The sequence below is a fragment of the Armigeres subalbatus genome, chromosome 2, assembly GCF_024139115.2.
Source record: "Armigeres subalbatus isolate Guangzhou_Male chromosome 2, GZ_Asu_2, whole genome shotgun sequence".
Lineage (NCBI taxonomy): Eukaryota > Metazoa > Arthropoda > Insecta > Diptera > Culicidae > Armigeres > Armigeres subalbatus.
In genome coordinates this window covers 292,238,255-292,261,412 of record NC_085140.1, presented here as the reverse complement: position 1 = coordinate 292,261,412, position 23,158 = coordinate 292,238,255, and the positions used below count along the sequence as shown (strand labels likewise).

At 41.9% G+C, this 23,158-nt stretch overlaps 1 protein-coding gene across 1 annotated transcript in view; it reads left to right on the top strand.

Moving 5' to 3' along the window:
• The window catches only part of LOC134212417 (myosin-G heavy chain), a 329,579-nt gene that overhangs the window by 192,904 nt on the left and 113,517 nt on the right, over positions 1-23,158 (top strand). The window contains exon 3 of the mRNA XM_062690250.1: positions 4,707-5,784. Coding sequence (XP_062546234.1) covers positions 4,707-5,784 — 1,078 coding nt within the window. The remainder of the gene's footprint in view (positions 1-4,706; positions 5,785-23,158) is intronic.

Here is a 23,158-nt window from a genome sequence, read left to right as displayed (position 1 = left end):
GTTGATGTTCCACTGAAGGCAAACATTATCCTCCAGTAGAAGCGTAGGAGTTGGAATGGAGGCGGGAGTATTGCCTGATACGCAGGTAGGGGCGATGATATCTCAGATATGCTGCGCTGAACGATGGGGAAGATAGCGCTTTGGGAGTTCATTTGGGTGTCGTTAAAAGCGTCCATGGATAGAAGAGTCTTGATTGGTTGGGCCAAGGTAGCGTTTGGTTTCGTACGCGGGCTGGACAGGGTTGAGTAGAAACAAGAACCCCTTCAGCCTTGGCAGCCTGTGGAAGCAGCAAAAACGAGTATGACTTTGCTGCTTTTACAGACTGCCAAGGCTGAAAGAAATTCCTGAAGCTAAAGAATTTAAGTCGTTAAGCAATTCTAGTTGAGTGGAATGCTGGTAGTGAGGGAGCATCCATAAATTACGTAACGCTTAGAGTGGGAGGGGGGTTTCCGAAGTGCGACAGTCCATACATTTTTTTTTAATGATTTATACAAAAAGTGTGACATAGGGGGGAGGGGGGTTGAAAATGGCTAATTTTTGCGTTACGTAATAAATGGATCTTCCCTGACAGGGTTTTCCACCTAGGTTTGAGTACCCGGAGAACCTGGAAGCTGTATCTGTTGCCTGTTGGAACTTATAACCCGGATGGTGTCCCCGGGGTACCCGAAAAGTGATCGATGGGACTTGCCGCCCGAAAAGATTGGTTCGAAGTGTCCGTGTGTGCTCGTTGTACTTACAGCGTTCATGGTTCTGACAGCTTTTTGAGTGTGGTTGAACTGCATATTGCTGCTCGAGGGCTTGAATGCTACGTCGTCCTTCGGGGAAAAATAAAGCGTCCCGAGAACGCCAAACTGGATTCGTTTGTTTCCTCCGAAGAAACAGCGGCTTGAAACCTCGCGCTTTCAAAATGGCTTGTAAGGGGATAATGTATATTGTATCCCTTTTCCGTTTATCTCCTAGCACTTGGAGCGGGGTAGAGATGGTAGTTCCGGTGTGATCAAGATTTTGGTTTAGAATGCATTACAGTTTTGGAGCATTTCTACTCTTTTGAAGTCTTATAACACTATTCCTGATGATATGTCGATCTATTTCCTGTCTGGAACGTAAATTTGTCAGCTCCCGACGGTAACATCAAACGTATATTTTTTAAAATAAACTACCCAGTTGACACAATAGACCTCCCATAAATTGAAAATCAATCTACAAGTGGCGCCATAGTCTTGTTGATTTTGTATCCGATATGAATGTATAATTAATGTATATTACGGTCAAGCGTCGAAATGGTCAAAAGTTTATGCCCACCCTGCGAAATATCAGTCCTATTTTTATGCTGCTTCTTAATAGTAGATCGAGAGACTACGTTTTGGGCTTATAGCGCGCATCAAAAGCAATAAAACTCGAATCTGCGAAACCCGTTCATCTGCACATTAGCCATAAGAAATAAAAACAGGGTTCAAACACTCAAATGTCAACAGCTCCACTTCTGGATCCAGTTTGGCTCGTTTTGTTCTAGTTTTCAACCGGGTGGCGATTCAAAGCTTACCATTTAGCGTACGTGAACCGAATTGTTATATCACTATCTGCTAATTTCCGCGGACGCAAGCTGTCAGAGCTTGCTCCCATAAAATTTATTTCAAATATAATGATGATGCTTCGACACCTATTAAAATTTCATGATCTCCTGCCGGCAGCCAATTTTCACCTCTACCACCGTAGAACTTGTCAACCCGATAAATTTAAATTGCCGCGAGCATATAACTCGGAGCCAAGAACCCAACAGGGGGAGACACCACCGCTATAAAACCCTAGGTGACAATTAGCGCTACCCCCTGACGGTGGAACGATCGCAGCTCAGTGGTGTTCGGGAAACGAATGTCTCTGACATAAAACCAGCACCAAGACGACGACGGCGAATCGAAGTTTTTCTGCAGTGATATCGAGTGTCACGGGCAGCAACAATGGGCAGATTCTAAACAGCTAAAGATCAACCAGTTAATAGAAACACGGATAGAATTATTTTTCAAATTTCCGTTTGTCATACTTCGGGGAAATTTTACAGGATTTCGAATACAGATATACAGATATGCCAATTGAACTATTATTTAATAATTTTCTTAGTGTATGTACGTTAAGAAATATGAAGGAGTAATCGCGGGATTCGCATTATTAATGAGTTTATAGCCTTAATAAATTATCCATGTGACGACTGCCTTTAATGGACGACAAATTTCAATTTGATGATAGAAGCGATCTGTGAGTTGTTTACGAAATAATACTTCGAGAGTGGGTGGTATTATTCTCTGAACCAATTAAATTCATGACATTATATCGGAAAGTTGTTTCATATAAAATATAATACAGGATGAAAAATAACGCTTTCCTTTTCTTGTACGACAAAATCGTATCGAATTCATTTCAAATTGATTCACAGTGTCATTTGTCTATTGAATCAGCTCGACGAATTGAGTAAAAATCTGTCTTTCCGTATGTGTGTCAACAAAAATGATTTTAACATAAGTCAACAATAACAATTCTCAAACGATTTTCTTACAGCATTTTTATTTGCCGGAGAATAAGGAATTCAGTATTGAATTACTTACATCTGTTTCGTTCAAAGGTGATCTTCGCGTTTCTTTGGTCGGATGAAGTGGCTTTGGTCCGAGAAAAAAATAACGAAGAAATTTGACACCGATGCCACAATTATAGTGGCTAAATCAAAATTTTGTCACAAATTGACGCACATAAAATTTGAGCTCGAAAGCTTGATGGATTATGGAAATTAAATCAAAATCAAATAAATTTATACATAAGGTACACCGGGGCAAGTTGAAACGGTTTTTTCAAAGTTGAAATTTGAAGTGCTATAAAAAAATCGCTTTTTAATAAATTTTGAATCCGTTTGCCGTGTTTGCTAGTTCGGGCCAAAGATTAAACATAAAAAATAAGCAACCTCACCAAACTTTTTTATAAATATTTTGTATATTGAAATTACTTTTTTATGTGCATCGTTTCAACTTGCCCCGCGTATCGGGGCAAGTTGAAACACTGCGCTACCTACAGAGATAAGCTATTTTTTCCGTATTAAAATCACAATATATGTACTCAGTGAGACTCAAGATGCACGAGGTTGTAAAGGTGACTAAATTCGCATAAGAGTCCCATGTACATTTTTGATGATTTTGATTTTCTTTCTAGAAACTAGCTTAAAATTGTCTCCTGTTTAAGAAAAACTGATAACATAATAGGCTTTCTTCTAAAAATTTTAAAACCAAATCCCAAATTGTGTCGCCTCATCTTGATATTTACTCGCATAAAAGTCACATTCCAGATATTGATATTCTTCAAAAAATAAACTTAAATATGGTCCATTTAATTGTCTCATATCAATATATACCGTGAGACATCGAAATCCGTACTCTAGACTATAGAAATCGAATGCAAATGAAACGTTTGTCTTTGACACGGGAAGAAGTGTTTCACATTTACACATAAAAACTTCGAAAAACATGAGAAAATTATGAATTAAGTCAACTACTCCTGAATCGAAATCCGTCCACCGCGCCCGGATTTTGAATCAAAGGATCATTATCCGTACAGCTATTTTTAAACTAAATATTTAATTTGAAGCAGACTGATAAAACAAACTATCATTGTAAATAGTTCAATACGCACCTTCAAAACCGATCCTCTGTTTTGTAGTCCACTTATCTTATGTAATGATTCGCAATTAGCAATTAAAAAACAGTAACCTCTGGTGTAATTATGCTCTACCCGTAGAACAATGGCGGCAAAAACTCGTTTGGTGGGTGGCGACTTGTTTTGATTTTTGTTGTTTCAATTTCAAAGCCTACTTACATTACTATCAAACATCTGAGTTTTAGAAAAAAAAAATGCGAGGCAGACGTTTTGAATCGTTGTTTCAACTTACCCCGCACCACACATTTCTATTTGCCCCGATGGGTTTAAATTGCGGAGCAATTTCAAACGACCAAAATACAAAAATTAAAACGGATCTCCCATCGATTTTTCATAATCATTATGTTTGTTCAACATTGAATGATTACCAACCGGGAAAATTTAAGGAAAGCACTCTTCCAAACATCATTTTGAAACCTGTTTTATTGGCACGTCAAAAAGTTGGTTCAAATTTTGCAAAGGGCGAAAAATAAACATAGACAGGGATTGCGTTTTTGTAGCTGCAATCTTTCGGGAATGGCAGTCAGTAGGTGCGTTCAGGGGAGTAGTTTGTTGTAAAAAATACTCAGGGCATTGGGTCATTTCCGATCCAAATTACAGCTTCCGTTTCAACTTACCCCGCATTTCAACTTGCCCCGGTGTACCTTATTTCAAAGGTATTTAGTGCCTCATAGAAGAAATATATTCCAATTCAGTTAAATCACTAGTGGTCTTCGATTATTCGAACATTTTCACTCGGAATTTCACTGGTCACCACAATCCCCCAATGAACCCTCACTCATTTTCAACTCTCCACGTCATTACCAAACAGACCCACGGGGAAATCACTTCCATTAGAAGTCGTTTCCACTCGGTCACATCGCCGTCTCGCGCTCAATGTCGCGCTTTTTCCGCCACATTCACTCCACAATAACCACTTTAGAAAGACACATAAAAACATAAATCGATCTAATTTGGAATTTTTCTCTTTTCTCTTTTCTGCGCCACTCGGGTTGGTTGGCCATTTGCAGGAGAAACAGTTAATGAAGATTTACCACAAGCGACCCCGGCAAGCTTGCTACTGCACCAGCACCAGCAACGATTCCTGCTGCAGCAATCGTCATCAAATCAATCACAGCCGTCGTCGTCGTCATCATCGGCGTCCTCATCGCCGTCCCCATTGGTGGCCGGGCAAGGTGCTGGTAAGTTGTCCGCGACTCGTCGCCGCAGCAGCTCCGGTGGCAAAAGAAAATCAATCACCTCCAGCTCGCCGGGACCGCAAACCCCGACCCCAGCGCTGACGGCCGCCCTCGGAGCGAGCACAGTTACGGCAGCCCTGGCGACGGCAGCGGCAGCAGCAGCAGCGGCGGCGGCCTTCCAAGCGTCGCCCCGTAGATCCAACCCACCCACGCCAACCTCCACCGGGCTGCAGTTGGCTCTGGTGGCGGAAAACGGAAACGGCTGTCGGGGGTCACCGTCATCCAACCCATCGACGCCGACCCATGACGACGGAGGTCATTACTCGCCGCTGAACAACAACAACAACATCAGTAGCAGCAACTTCAACAGCCAGGTCGTCGCGTTACAATCCTTAGACAAGATGCTGAGCGAACGGATGTACGACCGGAAGAAGTTTCTCAACTCGCCGACCGCGGGATCGGCTGCAGCAGCTGCAGCGGCGGCGGCTGCAGCCAGTTCGTTCTATGAGAAACTGCGCAACGGGGCGGCCGAGATGGAGATGAGCCAGTTGAACCTTATCAAGAACGGGCAATCTCCGCTGTCCGCCAGTGATCTTAGTGCAATCGGTAGCAATAATGGCAATAGTGTGGTGGGTAGTGCGAACGGAGCAGGAGTGGGAGGACTGCTGGTAACGGCTAACGGGACCAGCAGCAGTAGTGGTGGCATTAGTGGCAGCAATAGTGCATCTCTCGCCGATGGCAATAGTGGCAATAGTTTGAGTAGTAACACCAACAACCAAAATAGTAGCAACGTGAATAATGCAAGCAGTAGCAGCAGTACCGGCAGCATCGGCAACAATAGCAATAATAATAGTATTAAGAGCGAGCGGTTCAGTCCGACCAACAACGATGTGCAATCGACGGCTTCAAGGTAAATTTGTTTTCTTTTTAGTTATTGTTTGTAATCCTATTTCTGTAGTCGATCGATCCAAAGTATTTTGGCATCAAAATAATTCCACGAATATATTTTGCTACGAAGCTCTTCATAGATCTCGTAAACCGTAGTCTTTCTGGGGTTTTTCATATGTATAAGTTCATTACACAAAAACGTCTACTGTCCATTTTTAACTCAGAACTACTTTCGCCAGATTAAAGCTACAAAGAGCTGTAACAGAGGAATGTTCTTTTTCATTATTTTCGTGGAGAAGAGGAGCGCTCCTATTACGGTTTTAAATTCTATTATGCTCAAATCTGGCCTACAGATCATATTTTAACGGTGGATTGAAATCATAGAATGTTGATCATGTTATCTTTTTTCGCACTTCCCCTATCTATATTAATAATACTTGATACTTGATGGGCTACAGCTCTTTGTTGAACCTACGCCGAATGGAGTATCCTTCTTCACTGGACTCGATCCTGGGCCAATCGCTTCCAGTCGCCTGAACGTTGAGCGCCCTCAGGTCATCTTCAACTGCAAAAAGCCATCGTGTACGCGGTCTTCCGGGTTCTCTACTAAATATTATCTTCGCTTGACATTCTTCCGGCATACAATCAACGTGTCCAGCCCACCATAATCTGCCGTGTTGTATAAGCTAAATAATATAATATTAATATCAATAATGGTGGGTATTCTTATAGATTTGTTTTCGGCGAAAAATGACAAAACTTTGCCAGACTGTCCGGACGTTTAGGTCGATTTACTGACCTTCGACCATATAGCAGTTAGAATGTAAAGGTTGTACTATGTTTGTGTGTGTAACTAGTTAGTAGTAATGGCTGTCTGTTAGAAAATAAGAGACTGAAAGGTTGTATGTTATTATTTTGTAAAATTCTAAGTGTTTTTTAATAGTATATGTGATTTTTAGTGTCCGCAGAAGATGGTCGAAGGCCAGTAAATCGACCGAAACGTCCGGACAGTCTGGCAAAGTTTTGTTTTGTCATTTTTCGCCGAAAACAAATCGATGAGAATCCCTACCAGAAATTTCGCGGCGATAGATCCATTATGAACATAACATCAATAATATCGATTGCAATTTGCTAGTTTATCGTATTTTTCTCTTTGAAAAAGTGTGGAAGCAGATTTACTTTCTTTCATGGGCGTAGCCAGGATTTCGAGAAGGGGGGGGGGGCAACTTTTTTGGTCTTCTAAATGGTACTTTTATAGTAGTTTTATAAAAGTACATGAATATTAACACATGAAACCAAATCCAAACCAAATCGAAACAATAATGATTAAAACAATAATGGATTTTAAAATGCGTGATTTATTGCGTATCAGATATTTTTAAATAAAGTGAGAAAAATATTAACGAACTTAGTATTCAGAACGAATATTAAATCGGCTATAACAATTATTATAAAAATCTTGCATTCTTCCATAAGTTTAAGACAACTAGAACCATACATCTGAATTTCAAAACAAATCCTCTCTGAAATAATATTTATTATAAAATAGGCAGAAAAATCAATATGCAAGCTTTCTCCAGGAATTCCTTCGACAATTGCTCCTGGCATTCTATTCGAAATTCTATCAGGGATTCTTTAGGAATGCCTCCAGCAACTTCTTCGGCAGTGTCCAGCAACTGGAATTCCACCATAAATTTTGCCGGGAATTGATCCGAATATCCACCATTATTTACTCCAAGAAAATCTTCACTAACTTATTCTTCTTTCTTTGTTTCCCATAATTTTTAAGAATAAGAATATTCCGTGGAAATTCCGCAGAATTGCCAGTAAACATTCCTAAGAATTTCACGAAAAATCTTCGAATTTCTTGTGTAAATTCCATAAAATTTTCCGTGAATTGTTTTGAATAATTTCCGGGAATTCATACAGAAAAAAATGAAATCAACAATTGAATTTTCGGAGGAGTTCCTAGATTAATTCGCAATGAAATCCTGAAAGAATTCCGGTGGAAACTTCAAGATTTCCACTGGGAGATCCTCCAGGAGTTTCTCCGAAAATTCCTCCTGGAATTCTTCCAGGAGTTCCACCGGCATTTCCACCAAGAATTTCTCTAGGATTTCCTTCGAGAATTATTCCGGTAGTTCTATCGGCAGTTCCTCTGAAAATTCTTCCGGAAATTTCGGCAGAATTGGAATTTCCCCCTCCGAGAATTTTCAGGTTTCAGCTAGGCGAGATTTGTCTATAAGATGAATTCTCTTGTTTCCGAGAATGCTTCTGGTAGTTTCCCCTGGGTTCCTTTGAAAATTCTCCCGGGAGTTTCTTCAGAAATTCTTCCAGAAAATTCCTTCGAGAGTTCCTCCGGGAATTCCACCAACAATTCATCCGGAAGTTTCTCCGGAAATTCCTCCGGGAGTTCTTCCGACAGTTTCTCTGGGAGCTCATCCGGGAGGTCCTCTAGGAATTCTTCTAGGAGTTCCTCCTGAAATTCCTCCGGGAGTTCTTACGGGAGATCTTACGGGAGCTCCTCTGGCAGTTCCTTCGGGAATTCCTCCGGGAGATCCACTAGCAGTTTCTACGAGAATCCCTCCGGGAGTTTCACCTGCAGTTTCTCCGGGTGTTTCTCTGAAAAGGAACTCCCGAAGGAACTCCCAGAATAATTTCCGGAGGAGCTCCCGGGAGATTTTCTATAGGAATTTCCGGAGAAATTATCAGAGGAATTCTCGGAGGAACTGCCGGTGGAACTTTTGGAGGAATTTATTGAAGAACTACAGGAAGAATTTTCGTTGGAAATCCTTGAGGAACTCTCGTAAGAATTCTAGGATGAACTCCCAAAGGAACTTCCATAAGAATTCCAAGAGGAACTCCTGGAAGAATTCTTAAAAGAACCTCCCGGAGGAATTTCCGTAAGAACTCCCAGAGAAATTCTCCGATAAACTTCTGGAGGAATTTGTAGATAAATACCTAAAGAAATGCTAAATGAATTCCTGGAAGAAAGCCTGATTGAATTCCCGAAGGAACTACTGGTGGAACTTCAGAGGAACATCCGGTGGAATACCCTAGAGCAGCGGTTCTCAACCTGGGGTACATGTACCCCTGGGGGTACCTTCGCTGGCCCTAGGGGGTACCTCGGACCAAAATGCGTAATGGCGGATGTGTAAAAATTTCAATAAAAACTTTCTGAATTTTTTTATTTTAAGACTTTGTATTGTACATAATATGCATGGCGTTCAGTAAATCAAAGACTTTTGAATCCTGCTTTACCCAAGCAGCACAGCGTATAAAGAACTGTGGGACAAAGAAACAAAGGCACAAAACGTCGAATGAACAAATTTTAAAACTCTTCAATGCAATCTACCTGATCGAGACAAAATGTTGAATATTATGTTAAGAATATATTTCTGAACTAAAATCAAGAATCTAAAGACGAAAGCCTCCATTTGAGAGACATGAAGGCTTTTTTTCTGGAAAGCATAGTAGCTTCGTTGCAAGAGGTTTGGAAGACTTCTTGTAAGAGAATTGGAAGCCTTTTTTTAAAGGCTTGGGAAACTCCTTTCAGGACACTTGGAAGTCTCCTTTCACGAGGCTTAGGAGCCTCTCCTTTCACAAGGCTTGGGATCCTCCTTTCAAAAGGCTCGGAAGCCTCTTTTCAAAAGGCTCGGAACCTTTTTCCAAGGTGCTCGAAAGTCTTCTTGCAAGAGGCTCGGAAGCCTCTTTACAAAAGCCTCGGAAGCCTCCTTGCAAGAAGCTCCGAAGCCTCATTTCAAGAGGTTCGAAAGCCTCCTTTCAAGAAGCTCTGAAGTCTCTTTTCAAGAGGCTCGCAAGCCTCCTTTTAAGAGACTCAGAATTCTTCTTTCTAGAGGCTTGGAGGTCTCCTTTCAAGCGGTTCGGAAGCCTCCTTTTAAGAGGCTCGTAAACCTAGGATTTCAAGAGGCCTGAGAGCCTCCTTTCAATAGACTTCATTCATTTCATTTCATTTATTTAGTTTACATCTAAACAGATAACACTGAATCAACAATTTGACGCCACAATACACGGTTCGAGGCCGCATCTCTCCATCCTCGGATACGCCCCACGCTCGCCAAGTCGTTTTGCACCTGGTCTGCCTATCTCGCTCGCTGCGCTCCACGCCGTCTCGTACCTGCCAGATCGAAAGCGAACACCATCTTTGTAGGGTTGCAGTCCGGCATTCTTGCAACATGTCCTGCCCATCGTACCCTTCCGGCTTTAGCTACCTTCTGGATACTGGGTTCGCCGTAGAGTCGGACGAGCTCATGGTTCATTCTTCGCCACCACACACCGTCTTCTTGCACATCGCCAAAGATGGTCCTAAGCACCCGTCTTTCGAATACTCCGAGTGCTTGCAAGTCCTCCTCGAGCATTGTCCATGTTTCATGTCCGTAGAGGACAACCGGTCTTATAAGCGTCTTGTACATGACACATTTGGTGCGGTGGCGAATCTTTTTCGACCGCAGTTTCTTCTGGAGCCCGTAGTAGGCCCGACTTCCACAGATGATGCGCCTTCGTATTTCACGACTAACGTTGTTGTCAGCCGTTAGCAAGGATCCGAGGTAGACGAATTTCTCGACCACCTCGAAGGTATCCCCGTCTATCGTAACACTGCTTCCCAGGCAGGCCCTGTCGCGCTCGGTTCCGCCCACAAGCATGTACTTTGTCTTTGACGCATTCACCACCAGTTCAATTTTTGTTGCTTCACGTTTCATGCGGGTGTACAGTTCTGCCACCTTTGCAAATGTTCGGCCGACAATGTCCATGTCATCCGCGAAGCAAATAAATTGACTGGATCTGTTGAAAATCGTACCCCGGCTGTTACACCCGGCTCTCCGCATGACACCTTCTAGCGCAATGTTGAACAACAGGCACGAAAGTCCATCACCTTGTCTTAGTCCCTGGCGCGATTCGAACGAACTGGAGTGTTCGCCCGAAATCTTTACACAGTTTTGCACACCATCCACCGTTGCTTTGATCAGTCTGGTAAGCTTCCCAGGGAAGCTGTTCTCGTCCATAATTTTCCATAGCTCTACGCGGTCTATACTGTCGTATGCCGCCTTAAAATCAATGAACAGATGGTGCGTTGGGACCTGATGTTCACAGCATTTTGAAGGATTTGCCGTACAGTAAAGATCTGGTCCGTTGTCGAGCGGCCGTCAACGAAGCCGGCTTGATAACTTCCCACGAACTCGTTCACTAATGGTGACAGACGACGGAAGATGATCTGGGATATCACTTTGTAGGCGGCATTAAGGATGGTGATCGCTCGAAAGTTCTCACACTCCAGTTTGTCGCCTTTCTTGTAGATGGGGCATATAACCCCTTCCTTCCACTCCTCCGGTAGCTGTTCGGTTTCCCAGATTCAGTTTGTGCAGGCAAGTGGCCAGCTTTTCCGGGCCCATCTTGATGAGCTCAGCTCCGATACCATCCTTACCAGCTGCTTTATTGGTCTTTAGCTGTTGAATGGCATCCTTAACTTCCCTCAAGGTGGGGCTGGTTGGCTTCCATCGTCCGCTGAACTGACGTAGTCATCTCCTCCGCTGCCTTGACTTTCATTGCCTGTACTCTCAGCGCCATTCAGATGTTCCTCGTAGTGCTGCTTCCACCTTTCGATCACCACACGTTCGTCCGTCAAGATGCTCCCATCCTTATCCCGGCACATTTCGGCTCGCGGCACGAAGCCTTTGCGGGATGCGTTGAGCTTCTGATAGAACTTGCGTGCATCTTGAGAACGGCACAGCTGTTCCATCTCCTCGCACTCCGCTTCTTCCAGGCGGCGTTTCTTCTCCTGAAAAAGGCGGGTCTGCTGTCTCCGCTTCCGTCTATAACGTTCCACGTTCTGCCGGGTACCTTGCTGCAGCGCGACCGCCCACGCTGCGTCCTTCTCCTCCAGAATCTGTTTGCACTCTTCGTCGAACCAATCGTTCCGTCGACTTCGACCCATATACCCGACGTTGTTCTCCGCTGCGTCGTTAATGGCTGCTTTGACTGTATTCCAGCAGTCCTCAAGAGGGGCCCCATCGAGCTCACCCTCTTCCGGCAACGCTGCCTCGAGATGCTGCGCGTATGCAGTGGCGACATCAGGTTGCTTCAGTCGCTCTAGGTCGTACCGCGGTGGTCGTCGGTACCGAACATTGTTGATGACGGATAGTTTTGGGCGCAGTTTAACCATCACCAGATAGTGGTCAGAGTCGATGTTAGCGCCACGATAAGTCCTGACGTCGATAATGTCGGAGAAGTGCCGTCCATCAATCAGAACGTGGTCGATTTGTGATTCTGTCTGCAGTGGCGATCTCCAGGTGTACCGATACGGGAGGCTGTGTTGGAAGTAGGTGCTGCGAATGGCCATATTCTTGGAGGCGGCGAAATCAATTAGTCGTAGGCCGTTTTCGTTCGTCAGCCGGTGAGCGCTGAACTTTCCAATAGTCGGTCTAAACTCCTCCTCTTGGCCAACCTGAGCGTTCAAATCTCCTATGATGATTTTGACGTCGTGGCTTGGGCAGCTGTCGTACTCACGTTCCAGCTGCGCGTAGAATGCGTCCTTATCATCATCAGTGCTTCCGGAGTGTGGGCTATGGACGTTGATTATGCTGAAGTTGAAGAACCGGCCTTTGATCCTCAACCTGCACATTCTCTCGTTGATCGGCCACCACCCGATCACGCGCCTTTGCATGTCGCCCATCACTATGAAAGCTGTTCCCAGCTCGTGTGTGTTGCCGCAGTTCTGGTAGATGTTATGATTACCTCTAAACGTTCGCACCATTGATCCCTTCCAACAAACCTCCTGCAGCGCTACGATGCCGAATCAACGGTCCTTGAGCACATCGGCGAGTATGCGTGTGCTCCCGATGAAGTTGAGAGATTTGCAGTTCCACGAACAGAGTTTCCAATCGCTAGGCCCTTTTCGTCGCGGTGGTCTACGCCGATGGTTCCGGTCCGTACTCTTGTTGATTGTTCGTTGCTTATGTTTTTTTAAAGGCTGGCTTGCAGGGCCTGACACCAAACCCCTAAATTTCCGGAGGACCATTCCTCCTTATTTCCGGTGGACCATGGTGCACAGTTTCATTTTAGAGTCCCTCGCTGGCACTCGGACGATGATCAGCCGCCCCTAACATGGAGAACAGACGCTGTTGTGAGCCGATCCTGACATGGAGAACAGACGCTCAATAAGATTTGCACCTCCGGAGAGGAGCAAACCCCCCCTTCCCTGTCAGCATACGACCATAGTTCCCACCGGGGTTGGTTACCCGATCTTCCCTAAGGTTGCTCGTATCCTGGCCAGCACCGCGGGGAGGTAGGGATAGGAGTTGCTGGGTAAGAGGCTAAGGACCGCGAGATGGGGTCTATTTTATTCCTTCAGGTACGCGAAGTACCAATGGTACGCTTTACCCAGCATTTGCCGTGCCTACAACAACATGGCAGGTCTAAAAATTTGTTTGTAAATCAAAAGTTTGTTCTTAAGACAAAGTTTTGATTTTCTGTTTATAAGTGGATATAGGCACTTAATATATTTGTTACATTTGGCTTGAAGGCCTTCAATGTGATTTTTGAAAGTTAATTTTTGATCTAGCAGAAGTCCTAAATATTTAGCTTCGCTAGACCAATTAATTGGAACCCCATTCATAGTGACAATATGTCTGCTAGAAGGTTTCAAATAAGAAGCTCTCGGCTTATGTGGGAAAAATTATAAGCTGAGTTTTGGAAGCATTCGGGGAAATTTTCCATTTTGCAAGTAAGTGGAGAAAATATCCAAACTTTTTGCAATCTACTACAATGACACGAAGGCTACGCCCTTTGGCTGAGAGACCTGTGTCATCTGCAAACAAAGATTTTTGACACTCTGGTGGTAAATCAGGTAAGTCAGAAGTAAAATGTTATACAAAATGGGCCCCAGTATGCTGCCTTGGGGAACACTAGTTCTTACAGGTAATCTATCAGATTTAGAATTTGATAGTTTACCTGCAGTGAGCGATCTGATAAATAATTTAAGATCAGCTTAATAATGTACAGAGGAAAATTAAAATTCATCAATTTTACAATCAAACCTTCATGCCACACACTGTCAAATGCTTACTCTACATCAAGAAGAGCGACTCCAGTCGAATATCCTTCAGATTTGTAGAGCCGAATTAAGTTCGTAACTCTTAATAACTGATGAGTGGTTGAATGCCCATGGCGAAAACCAAATTGCTCATCAGCAAAAATAGAATTGTCATTTATATGAACCATCATTCTATTTGAAATAATATTTTCAAACAGCTTGCTTATTGAAGAAAGCAAACTGATTTGTTATCGAGAGTTATCGAGAAGCCTCAGCTGGATTTTTGTCCGGCTTCAAAATTGGAACAACTTTGGCGTTTTTCCATTTATCTGGGAAGTATGCCAATTGAAAACATTTGTTAAATAAATTAACCAAAAAGGATAAAGAGCTCTCAGGAAGTATGTAGAAAATACCATCATCACCCGGGGCTTTCATATTTTTAAATTTTCTAGTAATAGATCTCACTTCGTCCAAATTAGTTCCCAACGAAGGGTCAAAAACATTATCTTGGTTGAGAATGTCTTCGAAGCTTCGTGTAACCTGATCCTCAATTGGACTAGTGAGTCCTAGACTAAAATCATGGGCACTCTCGAACTGCTGAGCAAGTTTTTGAGCCTTTTCGCCATTTGTTAATAAAATTTTATTTCCCTCTTTAAGCGCTGGAATTGGCTTTTGAGGTTTTTTAAGAATTTTCGTTAATTTCCAAAAGGGTTTCGAACTGGGATCCAACTTCGAGACATTATTCTCAAAGTTGGTATTTCTCAGAATAGCGAAACGTTTTTTAATTTCATTTTGAAAACTCGCCAAATAACTTTCAACGCGGGATCGCGAGTTCTTTGGTATTGCCTTCGCCTCACATTTTTAAGACGGATGAGTAGCTGAAGATCGTCGTCAATAATAATGGAGTTGAATTTAATTTCACATTTAGGAATTGCAATGCCTCTGGCTTCGACAATTGAATTTGTCAAAGATACGAGCGCATTGTCAATATCACTTTTGGTATCCAAAGGAATATTAACATCAAAATTCCTATCGATATATGTTTTATATAAATCCCAATCAGCTCTATGATAATTAAAAGTAGAGCTGATTGGATTATAAATGGCTTCCTGTGAGATTTCAAACGTCACAGGAAGGTGATTAGAGTCAAAGTCAGCATGAGTTACCAATTGGCCACACAGCTGACTTGAATCCGTTAAAACTAAATCAATTGTAGAAGGATTTCGACTGGAAGAAAAACAAGTAGGGCCATTGGGATATTGAATAGTATAATATCCCGCAGAACAATCTTCAAATAAAATTTTGCCGTTGGAATTGCTTTGAGCATTATTCCATGAACGGTGTTTGGCATTGAAGTCACCAATTACGAAGAATTTTGATTTGTTGCGAGTTTTCAACAAATTCTTTTGCTGCCCATTGCATTGAAAAGGCAAATAGGCTGCAATGAAGGAAAATTGACCAAAATTTGTTTTAACAGAAACTCCCAAGGTTTTGAAAAACTTTGATTTCAAACGAAGAAAATAGTTTATGTTTGATATGTCTATTAATGGCAATGGCCACCCCACCAAAGGCGCTGTCAAGACGATTATTTCTATAGATAAAATAATTTGGATCTCTTTTAATGGAGAGTCCGGCCGGGCTTTAAATAAGTTTCTGTTATAATGGCAATATGCACATTATGAACTGTTAGGAAGTTGAATAATTCATCTTCCTTACCCTTTAGAGAGCGGGCATTCCAATTTAGAACTTTCACACAATTATTTAGATCCATTAAAACGGAGTCCGATAACAATTATTTGTGTGTACTTTATACCAACCTGAACAGCTTCTGATATGGTATTTGCTTTGAACATTGCATCAATCATGTGATGGATGCCACAAACTCATTTTGAGAAGAGAAATTTTGTCTACCAGCAGCGATGTTTGCATACGTATGTAGGTACATTAGAAAAATTGGAATTTACTGAAGTGCTTGCTACAAGTTTACGAGCGGCAAAATTTGTTTGTGAATTGTGGTGGGTATGAATTGCTCGACCGGTAACCGGTTTCGAAATTTGAGCGTTTGAAAAATTTCTACCCGTCGAATCTGAGATCCGATCGGAATTTCCGTCATCAATTTTGCACGGGAATCCAAAACTTTTTTGCGTGAAGGGCATTCCCAGAAATTTGATTTATGATTGCCCCCACAATTTGCGCACTTAAATTTATTGGAATCTTCTCACACAGGACATGCGTCCTTGGCGTGAGAGATTCCACCACAAATCATGCATTTAGCATCCATGTGACAATGTTTGGTTCCATGACCCCACTTTTGGCACTGGGTGGGGTTTCGGAAATTTCCCCCAGGCCTGCGGAAATGTTCCCATGTAACACGGACATGGGACATAATACAGGCCTTTTCCAAACTTTTCATATTATTTAGTTCACTTTTGTTAAAATGAACTAATGCCCCTCTGGGAAGTACCAGAGTGAGATTTCTTTTTCATCTGAATTACTTGGACTGGTGAAAATCCAAGTAATTGAGAAATTTCAATTTTAATCTCATCCAGTGATTTATCATCACTGGGGAGATCTTTCAAGACGACTTTGAACAATCGCTCAGTTTTGTCGTCGTATGTGAAGAATTTATGGCGCTTCTCTCCCGGCAAAACGCGGCAGTCACCCTTCCTAGCAATCTGAAATGAAACCTTGATCCCCTGAAGGTTACTCAAAATCTCATTCCGGAAGCCAGAAAACTCGGCAACAGATACCACAATTGGCGGAATCCTTTGCTTTTTCGCATGAATCGAATCACCTGGGCTAGAGGTATATTCGATTTGCTCAATTTCATCATTAATCAAATCGAACTGATTGCTCAGTTCGTTTGGAGAAGAATTATTTCCGATATTATAGTTAGAAGGAATATCTGAATTCTCCAGCTTCCTTCTATTTTTTTCCGCGCTTTGGCAGGACGGTCTTGAAACCTTGTTTCTTTGAAGGAAGTGGAGAATTCAGAGACTCCCCTTTCCTCTTGTTTTTATTAATGCTCATGGCTGAGCGTGGAGACGTGACCTTCTAAGAGGTTTTTTTTCCCAGAACGATGTCCCTGCAGGATTACCACCGCTTGTCGGAATTTTACTTCCGGAAACGGGTCCAACGTAAAACGAAGGCACGGGTCCTTGCAAAGATCGTAACGGGATCAGTGGGTACAAATAGCGCTAAGAAGCACCGTTGAAATTAAAATAGCTTCGGGTAGTATTAAGAACTTCCTTCCGCAAAGAGAGAAAGAACCGCACAGCACGAAAGCACGATGCGGTCTAGTAGATTTATTAATTTTTATTATTCAATCTTTGATCTTTGAGCTTCAAAACAGAAATATCAACTGATTTATTTGCTTATGACATGATCGGTGATGAACAAGCGCTAATAAAAAATCGAAAGAAGAAAGTACGCAAGGGAGCGCAAGACTGAAACTACTTTTGTAAATTCAGCTAGACTCGCTATGTTCTCGGTAGTAATGTCGTCACAGGATTCCTCGGTCTTTTGTAGCAATGAGTGTTGAACTAATTTCTCTCTCCTAGTCCTAAATTGTCTGTAAGGACGTGGTCGGCATCGTTATTGGTCTTAAAATAATGAAACTACAAATCATGTACAGTGAGAATAGCTTTCTAACCCCACGAAAACTATTCATTTGGTGAGCTGTGAATATTTGTTGTTTCTCGGTCAAACACGACTAGCAACTACGATGTGTATATACAGTAAATCAAGCTAAGCCAGCAACCGCCAACAGAACAAAATATTCCGAGGATTTCGATAATCGCACAATCGTTCTGCGGACTAGAGGAAACACGATCGGACGCGAACTAAACATTCACTTACTAAATAATTTACTCATCGACACAACGCAGAACAAATATTTTGATGATCGCGCAATCGTTATGCGTGCTAGAAGAAACACAATCGGACGTGACCTCTTTGATGTTGAAGATGATAAACCGCGCACTGATTAATTTGCTATCAGATTGCACGAAACAGGAACTATTCACCCAGAACTTCGTCCGATGCCATAACATAATAAATCGCACATATATAGTTTTAATTAAAAGATCACCGTAAGCTTAATTTTAATGTTTAAAATATTTTGCTGAACTTGGATTGATATCTTGGAAAACATTTCAAAATAAGCAACTGCAGTTTTTCAAATAAATGCTAAAGTGCTCAGGCACTTCTTCTAAAATTCTGGCCCCAAGCTTAGGCTAGTTCGCTGACTGGCTGGCTGATCCGCTGCTCCACTGCCACGTTTTCTCGATCCCTCGAGTCCTCCTGACTTCCCTCGGCGTCGAGGGTGGTACACCAGTTCCTGGGAAAGAAACTTCACCAACTTCGGTCAACGAGATTAATAAGGGTTTTTCTCTTTTTGTTAAGGAAATTTTTATTGCCCTGTTTTGAATTTTCGTGGAAAGTTTTGAAATAAAATAGGGGAAGTGCTCCTGCAATTTGTCTCATGGTTCCGATATTCATCTCATCAGGAACAAAGCAATGGAAAGCAAATTGATTTGTTTATTATTTTTGTGATTTTTTTCAGCAGTGACAACAACAGTGTTGACAAAAAGAAACGACAAAATTAATACTGTATTTCTTTGCTTCGATGAGATGAATTTATGTTCAGTGAGATGGAGATCCAGACAGTTCCCCTATTTGTTTTGTGGAAAATTTTGCCGACCAAATTTTTTGTCCATTGCATATGGAAATTTGTTTTTTTTTCAATGGAAATTTTTGATTTCTTTATCCAAACTCTTATCGTGTAACTAGCTGTATGTACCCGTCTCGTCCGGGCTAACCAGCTTGATTTCGCAGCTGTTAGAATTGCCAATTTAATTTCGCTAAATCTAGTTGGTAAACTGGCTTATCTTGTTTTATTGTTGATACTTCCTCAGATGCAGTGTTGGTAAAAACTCAAATTCTCAAATCTCATTTGTTATTCAAATCATGCGTGAGGGTGATCACGTAAGCACCTTAGTTGGGGAGGGGGGTCTGTCATTTTCTTACTCTTCTTATAAACAAAATATAATTTGTATGAGAAAAATCGTTCAAGGGGGGAGGGAATCGAAAAAAAAACGAAATTCTTAAGTTATTGGTGAACGATCCCCAAAAAAATGGCTGATAAAAACATATGTAAACAAAACATTTCCCTCGATTGCATTTTGAAATCATATTTCGGCGAGTGAGCGAAGTGATGCGATTCTGTCTGAGAAACTCAAGTGCGATGCTCGCCTTACAGAATTGCACGCGAGTTAGCTCGTGCATGATGCCTCGATGATTGAGATTTGATTATGCTTCTACCAACACTGCTCACTGCTCAGATGATCAGATGATAAGGAGATCAAAAGATTGGTTAAAAAACTTCCAATGATTAAAAGAAGGAGGATAGAAGTTTTACTGAAAAGGTCGTTTCCTAAATGATATACCCCACGCCCCGTAACCACCTCCCGCTTTTGTAATGACCCTCCAACTTTTCTACAATCGCCCCTTTAGGATTGAGAGTACATGTTCCAAATTTGGTTTTAATGGACCCATGTGTTTAAAAGGTATATAAAACCGTTCGTTTCATTAACATGTCGCTCCCTATTTTCTCCTTATAATCCTCTGATGACTCAGAATACGTGTTCAAAATTTGGTGAAAATCGTTTGAGAGGCTCAAAAGTTACAAAAGATCATTAACTAAACAACCTCAAACGTGGTTTGTTTTTTTTGACATAGGACTACGTCTATGTAATTTTGCAAATTGAATATCTTTCGGATGCTTGATTTGCCCAATCGTCATATGTGCTTCACTGTTGTATATCCACAGTCAAGCAAGCCCACATTGTTTATTGTGAAGATCTTCATGCCATGGACTTTCATGGCAGAAGCGTTTGATGAGTACATCTACTTGGAGTCGGTTTCTACGCGGGGGATGCGTATCGCGCGAAAAAATCGCGTAAAAGTTATTTTCATTTAATTTTAAATTAAAGTTCATCTTACTTCCATAGTTTAAAATCACTTCAAAAACATATTTGTATGGATTTTTACACACAATTTATTAAAATTTGATATATCTTTCCTTGGCCTTGAGTTCTTGCATTTGAAGTATTTACTTTAAGTTCGAATTGACTGTTTAGCGAATCGAAGCGAATACGGCTAATATAGAAGCGTATTTTATAATGAAACAGACATTCTATTCCTCAAATGGTTAAATGTGGAACAACCAACAGATATTATTCATTTATTCAATTTCAAAAGTTGCAGCAGGAATGTAGTTCCCTGAGGGAAAAAAGAGTTGAAAATAATCAATGCATCGAAATAAGTGCTCAAATAGTAGGGTTTGTTTCCTGTTGTCAAAACACACAAACCACATAATAAGCTTTGGCACTCTCCAAGATACACATGATTGAAACAAATTAAACTGCAACCGTAACCACAAATTTTCTCGCTTTCCATCCATGTGTCGTTCCAAGCCTTTTTCCATGCAACTCGCCATTCCACTCAACTTTCATTGATGGTTTCCTATTTTGACAAATCTTGAAGCTAATGACCCAGGAAATGGGGTGCGCAAACGCACCATCAATCTTGCGTAGGACCCCATGCACGTAACTTCTTTCCGTTTCGATGTGCTCTCCATTCATATTATGGCTGTTCGCTCGTTTGCCTGACTGACTTGGGCAACAGAGATCCATTCAACTGTTTTAACGATCTCGCTACGGAGCGGGCGCACAGAGCAAGAATCTGTGTAGTAAATATACCCGCCGATCTCGATATTATTCGTCCACGCTCTGCCATCCACACGTCGTCGTCATTCCCATCGGTCTCTAAATTGAGCTTTAAAACGGAAAAATAAATCAAATAAAACACCATGCGACCCTATCACGTCGAGACCCAAAGGGACTAGCCCAGAAAGCATCATATTCGACGTCATCTGCGAGCACCGATCTTCCGCTCGAAGCCAAAGAAATGACCAAAGCACTTCTATCGGTCCAAACGAGTGAGTGATGACGACTAGGCGAAGCGACCAACCGGAGGAAACGAGCGGAGACGTCGTTTCACGCATGTCCGTGTCAAACTTGTAAATCAAATTAGTCGTAAATTTAACACAGTCATAGGTTCCAGTTCCCTCTCCATCGTTGCGTTGTCCCGCGCAACAGCACAGCAGTCATATGCGATTGAACGAACTAAGGATGGCTAATGTCTCTGCGTTTTCTGGCAGGTCCGAGAGAGGAAATCAGCGCGCCCCGACATCGCAGCTGAGGAAAAACGACAGAAGCTCTACAGCGAACGCGGTGCGGTGGCATCGCAGCGCGCTGAGCACAGTAAAATAGATATATCTCCAGTCTGCAGTATCCAACTGAATGGCAGTTGCTGTGGCGTCGAAGCTCAACTCCACAATCGTTGCGAGGAGCGCCGACTCGGCAGTTTTAAATCTCGGAACTCGGTGGATGCTGTTGGTTTGAGCCACCTTGGCGCTAGCACTTTACGTTTGCCGAACGATAGTGACGATGATGATGATGATGATGATGACGACGGGGACTACGACGAGAGGCGGTTCTTTATCGCTTCGCTTCGTCCACCGGAATTCGTGCCTACTATCGAACGATGAGGTGGCTGAGGAGGGTGATTAGGGAAAGGTGCGGAGGTGACTGACATATTGCGACCGGTAGCTATGGGTAGATGAAAGTTATAAGACCTCCTCGTTGGGTCTTGAATGCCGTTGCGGTGCACTCTTTGTGCTTGGGCATAGGCCGGGCATTTGATCTCATGAAGTGTAAAGTGTTGGGGACCTTTGTGTGTACCGGAGTCTATTACTACCGTTGATGGACCGTGCCGAGAGAAATGGGATTAACGAGATTATTTACAAGAGAATTTTCTAGCGCTTTCGTGTATTAGAAGTAAGATGAAACGCTAAGTTCATTAGTTTATCATCACATACATTGTTGTTAAAGTTTTCAAAGCTGATTCAACATTTGACATCGTATTGATACATTAAAGTCTAGTATTGCATCGAGTTACGACAGCAATGAGATAGTGAACTAAGGGCAGGTGTTGACAGAGTTTTTTTTCTTTTATTGTCAAACAGTTTTCCTTAATTCTATTCATCATTTTCCCTATTTCGGCACCCACTTACCAACCAGATGATATGACTTTTTATACATATCTTGCATACTTATGACCATGCAGTTAACCAGTGTCGGTTTCTTTGTCGGAATTGCGTGTTGTAGACAATGACATTGGACTAGGGGAACGGTTCGCCACTTCATCTCATAGCTCCTATTTCAATCCCATCAAAAACAAAGCAATGGAAAGGAATTTGGTTTGTTTATTATTTTTGTGATTTTTTCAGCAGTGAGCGAGCACGCATCTTGAGAAAAAGAAGCGACGAATTTGGTGCCATATTTCTTTGTTTAGCGATGAGATGGATATATGTACAGTGAGATGGAGATCGGAACATTTCCCTACTGGATGCCTTGTATATTTTTTACCGTTGTCAAATGCAAGATGGATTCGATAGTGCTGAGTTAAATATGGCGAAAGGGTAAAACGTCCAAATAAAGCAACTTAGATGAATCAAACGAATTAGGTGAATCTGGAAAGTTAATCAAATATGGCTGTTTCGATAACACTATCCAACAAAAAATGAACTTTTTTTCGCTCTTTTCAACCATTTTCAATGTGCTCGATAGATTTTTTCCGCTGAATTCAGATTTTTTGTGACACGTCCAGTTTTTGAGAAAAACTTTTTTTTTCACAAAAGTAAGTATTTTAACAGAAATTTGGTCCATGTTCTGCAAAGTTCTATTTTTGATTTTCACTTTGAGAATAATGTTTGAATTTCATAGAATGCAGCATGCAGAATGCATATAAGTCGTTGAATTTAGTTTGCCCGTTCATTTGTTGTGAAAACGGAATTAAATTCACGAAAGTACGTATATTCTTAGAATTTTGATTTCTCTGTTCTGTATAGTTCTGTATTTGCTTCTCATAATGAGAATAATGCTTGAATTTCTTAGAATTGATATAAGTCGTGTCTCTGATCTAGAAAGCTGAATTTAAGTTTCTCGCTTATGAGAAATGTTTGAACTTCACAGAATGGGCCTTGGAGAATGTACATTTTGGTGGCTCAAATTAGTATGGGAAAAACTTTTTTCATTTTTTTTTATGGGCCGCCCTCTTATTCGGTTCTATTTGATGCCCTGATGCTCTGGACAAAATTTCAGCCAAATCGGTCAACGTTTAAGCGGTCCCATACTCGTTTGAAGGTTATATGCAAAAATGAATGCAGAAACATCCAAAAACAGTGATTTGCAGTTGGACGGCACAATTTACGATCAAGAAC